The 6,575-nt window shown below is 34.3% G+C and overlaps 1 protein-coding gene across 1 annotated transcript; it reads left to right on the forward strand.

Moving 5' to 3' along the window:
- Positions 1-306: 306 nt before the first annotated feature.
- Positions 307-6,355, forward strand: LOC123670841 (homeobox protein Hox-A5-like). Its single transcript, XM_045604407.1, has 2 exons — positions 307-895; positions 5,518-6,355. The coding sequence occupies exons 1-2, from the start codon at positions 307-309 to the stop codon at positions 5,907-5,909; spliced, it is 981 nt and encodes a 326-aa protein (XP_045460363.1). The 3' UTR covers positions 5,910-6,355.
- Positions 6,356-6,575: the final 220 nt, after the last annotated feature.

Consider the following 6,575-nt stretch of genomic DNA (forward strand, 5'->3'; position numbering starts at 1 on the left):
CCCCTAAATCCATACGGTCTCAATATACCAATAATAAGCTGCCGATACGAGATGAAAAAGCCGTCAATAGAAATCAATGGGGGTGGATGGGTAAATTTTACACAGCTGGCCGAATAAAAGAATGGTGACAAACCCTAGGAGGGGGTTGTCAAACCACCCCCCCCCCCTGAAATAAGCTTACAATATAAACCGTCCGTACATGCCCAAACCCCTATTTACTTGTATTCACAGACTTAAGTTTGCATTTTCTGTATATACAGTGCCAGTCAATGTTTAGTTCTCGGAAGTGTACAAACCAACTACGGAATGACAGGGCCTTCTACGCAGTACCCTAATTACTGCAACGGCCAGTATCCGGATTACTGGTTCGATCCAAACGTTGCGAACTATCCGCAGTACTATCAGTACCCTCAGAGAAAGGATGAGTCCACGTACCAGAATAATTGCAGTTACTACCAAAACCAGACGTCCACCCCGACCCTTAACCAGGATTCCACGATCCCAGACATTTCGAAGTACTATCACCCGAACTATGTGGAAAACTTTCAAAACAGTCTTGAATCATTATTACAGTGTGATCAGGTGCGAAGGGACCAGCAAAGTGGCGTATCACCGTCGAAAGACGAAACGAACGATAGTGAAAAGTTGCGGGCGCTCTTGAGTCTACCGGCCGGTCAGAAAATCGCGTATGGTTATGACCATTTTCAAATGCAGAAGACAAATCAGGGGGGAACTTCTTCAGATAACCAATGTGTAAGTAAGAGTGGTGGTCTTTCTGGAGGTTCCGATAAACGTGGCAATGACTTGGAAGCCGCGAACAAAGATCAGAGTAAAATCGAGCATGATGAACAAATGGGAGTGCGCAGATGTTTGTTCCCGTGGATGAAGAGCAATGGTAATATTTAATTTTATTATTTATGTTTACTTCCTAAATGTTAATATATAATGAAAAAGTTTATTCTAGTCGTTTCAATCTCAATCGTTAACGCAAGTAGTATAAAGAATAAACATTTTAGTCAAATGTAGTAATATTCAACTTGAATTTTAATTGATATTGAATAAGAGTTAGGTTAAATGCACTGGTTAGTCGACCAGCACTGGCTCTCGACCATTCCGTGATTTGGGATAAAATAAAAATAAAAATATATCATGTAGTGCAAAATATTTTCGCTGTACGTTTTCTCGACCATTCTACCCTTCCAAAATAGTTTCCATAGTAGGGGTATAGGTCGAAGTTTTCGCGCTAAAAATTAGTTTATATCGTCTATTATAGAAAAGGGTTATTTCTCGTCCTCTCTTAGAAAAGAGCTTTTTGATATATGACCAGAAAACAGTAATTATTTCTTATTTTAAATGAATTGTGTGTTTATATTTTGTTCCATATGAACTATAAGACATATTTTTGAGTGTATTTCAATCAAGAAGCAAATAAATGTATATTTTTTTGTTCAATATTCGGCGGTCGCGAACTGGTATTGAAAAATTGGTATCTTTTATTTCTCGACCAAAGTGGTCGAAGACTAACTAAAACTTTAAAGATTTCAAGTTCGAAAAGGATTCCGTTTAGGAACAAAAGTTGTGGGTCAATTAAGTAGTCATTAGTTGAAAAGAATGACTAAATTCGGTCATGTGGAAATACAATTATCTAGTTTCACTGAAGATTTCGTCAAGGTTTCCTAGACAGAGCCATATATCATTAGTGACAATGTTTTTATGATTGATGACGATTCAATCCTCAAATTCAATTCTGTGCGTCCGTAAACACGTTAACTACCGAATGTAGAAACCTAATAACTTGAAGTTTTCAATGTTTAATTGCTTTTCTTCTTCATCGTTCATCGAAAAGATCGTTCTATGATTTTATCACACTGTGTTTTTCGAATTTTGATCCGGGTTAGGTTCCCGAATTGAATTCGTTAATAAGTTAAATCCGACTAGGAAACCACTCGAGATAATTATACGATTATTTTAATTGAATTCCCGAAAAGATCACGTAACAATCTACAAAAAAATGCAATAAAAAACTCAATCCCTGTTTTTTACTGTTTCTGAGATTAGTGAAAAGTTGGTGTTTCTCAAATGGAAAACTCTATCTTTTTTAAGGCTGTTTTTTACCTGCAGATTTGTCGAAAAGCACCCGGTTATCGATCTTTCAAAAATGTCTTCAGTTTGAAAGATATTGAGTTTTTGAGTTTTTTTTTTAATGGTAAGCCTTAGGTATAATCCATTTACTTCGGGTTTTAATTCGTTTTGTGTTCATTGTATAAATGTAATGTCCCATTTAATCAGAAATTAATTGAACAAACCTATATTTTGTCATTTGACGAAGATTGGGATCCTTCTTTTGGAACCACCTACGAGCATGGGCGCCCGCAAGTGGGGCCATGGCCCCCCCTGTGATTTTGATTGCCTCATTTTTCAACACAACACCCTCACTATAACCTTCTCAATCCAAAGGGCAAGGAAAAACGGAAAGTAATGGATTCACAACAATTTTCCGGTTTTCAATGACAATCATGGACGCCTTATCGTTTTTCGATAATTTTCATTTTGCCCCCCCTGAGAAAAATTTCTGCGGGCGCCCATGCCTACGAGAGTGCTCTCAGGAATTCTGCAGAAGACTTCTAGGTGAGTGCTCTAGTGTAAATCTTTTTTTCTATCTATTTTTGTTTTAATCATACAGTCCATTTTTTCCCTCCACTTGAGAGTTACCGTAACACGTACCATACATATGTCTTGATTACAGTTACATAATGGATACAAAATTATTAAATCTCGAAATGAATGAAAAATATTTAAAGGGTGTCCCATCAAAATATGAAGTCGAAAAACTTAATATCTCTGAAACATTTTTGAAAAGCCGATAATGAGATGCTTTTCGAAAAATAGGTGGCTAGAAAACTGTTCTGAAAAATTAAGTGTGTCCCATTTCAGAAATACCAATTTTCCTCTATATCTCTAAAATGGTATGAGTATAATATATAATTTTTAAAAATTACTGAAGGAAAAACGTTTAAGAATTTTTCGAATATCTCGAAAAGGAACCGAGATTGAGCGTCATTTTTCATGAACGCCCTCTTACTTGATAAGGAATCAAAATATCTATGATCTTCCTGATTCCTTATTGTTTCAAAAAAATATAGTTCTCGCGATGCTTTCAGTAAGCATCGAAATTGGGACGTCCCGTAGATCGCAATTTTTTTTTTTAACGTTTTCAACGCGTTTTTCCTTTCAAGTGGTAAAAATGTAAGAATGGCAAATTTCTTCCTCCATTCTCGACGCACGATAGGCTACAACTGAACCAATCAATCGAGATAGGTACTGTCGTCTTTCAAATATCTAAATGTTAGTAGTAGGTCCAGGAGCGGATCCAGGGGGGGGGGAACTGGGGGAACGTTCCCCCCCCAAATGGCCCGGGCACCTCTTAAATTTTGCCGGCCTTCTAGAATTTGACATACTAAGGCTCAAATAATCTCTATTTTTCTATGAATGCAATTCTTAAATATTTTTGCCAATGGTGTTTTTATTGGGAGCTACTCTATTTATCATTCTCCAAAATTCCAGTATCTTTTGGCTTTTGAGTATCTAAAAGTTCCCCCCCAAAAGTGGGACCTTGACTACGCCTTATTATTGATGTGACCAAAAATAAAAGAGATAAATTTAGTATATATATAGATATATAGATAGTGTATATAAAATCTTAGATTTTCAACTGCTTTTCTTTATATTAGGGATTTGTTTTTTAAGGGAAATTAGACTGCACAGGACGGAAAAATAAAACAAGATCTCTGTGTTTGTCATTTAACCAAGCTTTCGAATAGTGATTCTATTCTTCCTCAGGGTTTACTAAAATGGAAAAACAAACAATTAATACAATAACTTCAAACACAAGTTAACATTTTACATTTTTTAAATTTCTTAATAACTATTTACACGAAGTGATATATCTTCTTTAATTTACTTAAATTCATAAAACAAAATAAAATAAATTCACAGTTTTCATCTAAGACGTCAAATATTATTTCGTTTATTTTCATAACCTATAATTCACCACAATGTCTTTTGTCATCAAATTTTTTTTTCTTTTTCTTCACTCCTGTTTCTTCCCTCAGTCTCCTTTTACTTTAACCATCCATGGTTCCCATGTTTATCTCTCTTTGTTTTCTCCATTGTTACGAGATCAAATATGTATAAATGTTGCTCATTGAACTATATATTCATGGTATCTGGTTCACTATTTATATGATACATTTCCAAATGCAGTTCTGTTCTTGGAACTGAACTGTTTTTGGAATGTACCATAAAAATAGTGAACCAGATCCCATGAATAAGAAGACCGTTATAAGTTCAATGAGCAACATTTATACATATTTGATCTCGTAACAATGGAAAAAACAAAGAGATATATGCATGGGACCCATGGATGGTTAAAGTAAAAGTAGACTGAGGCAAGAAACTGGAGTGAAGAAAAAGAAAAAAAATTTAATGACAAAAGACATTGTGGTGAATTATAGGTTATGAAAATACACGAAATAATATTTGACGTCTTAGATAAAAACCGTGAAGTTATTTTATTTTGTTTAATGAATTTAAGTAAATTGAAGAAGAGTTCTCACTTTGCGTGGGTAGTAATTAAGAAATATGAAAAACGTTAACTTGTGTATGAAGTGATTGTATTACCTAATTGTTTATATTTTCCATTTTAGTAAACCTTGAGGAAGAATAGAATCACCATTCGAAAGCTTGATTGAATGCATGTGCAGTCTAATTTCCCTGGAAAAAAACCTTGATAGTATAAAGGGTGTTTCAAGTTCGACTGCCTATTACACTCATAACATAAATTCATAAAATCTCGAATAGCTCTTGAATTATCGAATTTGGGAGCGTAATCATGTTTGGACATTACCGTCATTTTCCTCCGTAGAATCCAACGCAATCATAAAAATATAAGGTTCTAATTTGAAAATCGAAAGTTATAATCAAATTTTGCTGACAATTTTTGGCACAATATTTGAAACACCCTGTGATGATGTTTTGAAATTCAAGATATGCACGATATTCTCACATCATTCTAGTTCAAGAAAAAGTGAATTGAGTATACGCATAGGATATTCACAGTAAAAATAATTCACGTACCTAATTGTGACAAAGGAAATTCTCTCTATTTTCAGTCTTTTATTAATATTTTGAAAACTATAAGGACTAACGCAATAATTTTAGGAAGGAGTAATCGAGAATGAAAATCTTGAAAATATCTAAGACATGAAATGAAAAAAAAGTTTTTTTTGGAAATTTTTTTTTCATTTCAGATATAAAATAGGCCCTGTTTTCCAGAAACGTCTAAAAGGCAGTCGAACTTGGAACACGCTGTATATAGATTTAGTAGTAGGTTACTTACACCTTGACTTCGCCGTAGATATCGATGAGATAAATAACGAAATCGATCTTACAACAAAATAGTCTACCAAATTCGCATTGAAAACCTAAACTAACCTTCTATTTTTCGGTCATTTTTAGAAACCAACTTCGCTGGCAGCAAGAGGACCAGACAAACCTACACAAGGTTCCAGACTCTCGAGCTGGAGAAGGAATTTTACTGTAACAAATATCTCACTAGGAGGCGTAGGGTGGAAATTGCTCATGCTCTATCTTTAAGCGAACGACAAATCAAAATTTGGTTTCAAAATAGGAGGATGAAAGCGAAAAAGGACCCGAAATTCAACCCGTTTTCGTCTGATTTCAAATTGTTGGAGGAAGACAAGAACCACAGTAACATGTACTCGACAAATCTCTTAACCAACCCCCAAGACTTCATCGGAGAATGTCAGGCGATTTCAACAGTCGGTGAGACACGAAACATTATGTATAATAACAATAACGTCAACTCTCCTACAATGCTCGGAATTTAAGCTTGTTATATCTTCTGTGCGAAGTTGCTGCTGGTCAGAATGACAAGGCGAAAAATTGGAAGAGAAAAAAATGTGATCTGCTAGGATTAAAATGAGAAACTTTTTGTTTGTTTTCTATCATATTTAGAACTCTAATGGCCGTCACTCACGAGAAATTCTATCTAGCATCTGGAAGCCAGGCTCCTAAGAGATTCCGGTCCGGGAGTCCAGTTCACTCTGATTTACAGTAAAAAAAAATAATAATAAAAATAAATAAATAATAAAATAAGAAAAAAAATAAAACTATGGGTGCCTCGTGAGTGGCCACCTTTAGATCAAAATGTGGGCGTTGAAGAAAGAATTTTATCGAGAAGAAGCACTGTTTAAGTCATTTGTTTGTTTATCATTTTCAAATACAAGAGCAAAGATTAATTTGTTGAATACAGAATATTTTTTGTATCCTTCATTTTATCAGCGATGATTGACGTTTGAAATTATACATTGATGTTGGTTTATTTTCAATGAAAAGAGAAAAGGAGGTCTATATCACATGAAATTAATTTTCAATAAATTATTTTAGGAATGAACTAAAGTGTATCATCTCTTATATAATATCAGCCCATTATAAGTTTTCAAACTTTATTTTTAAAAATTTTGAAAATTATTGAAGAGCATGTATCAAAATGT

The sequence above is a fragment of the Harmonia axyridis genome, chromosome 1 (genome assembly GCF_914767665.1).
Source record: "Harmonia axyridis chromosome 1, icHarAxyr1.1, whole genome shotgun sequence".
NCBI lineage: Eukaryota > Metazoa > Arthropoda > Insecta > Coleoptera > Coccinellidae > Harmonia > Harmonia axyridis.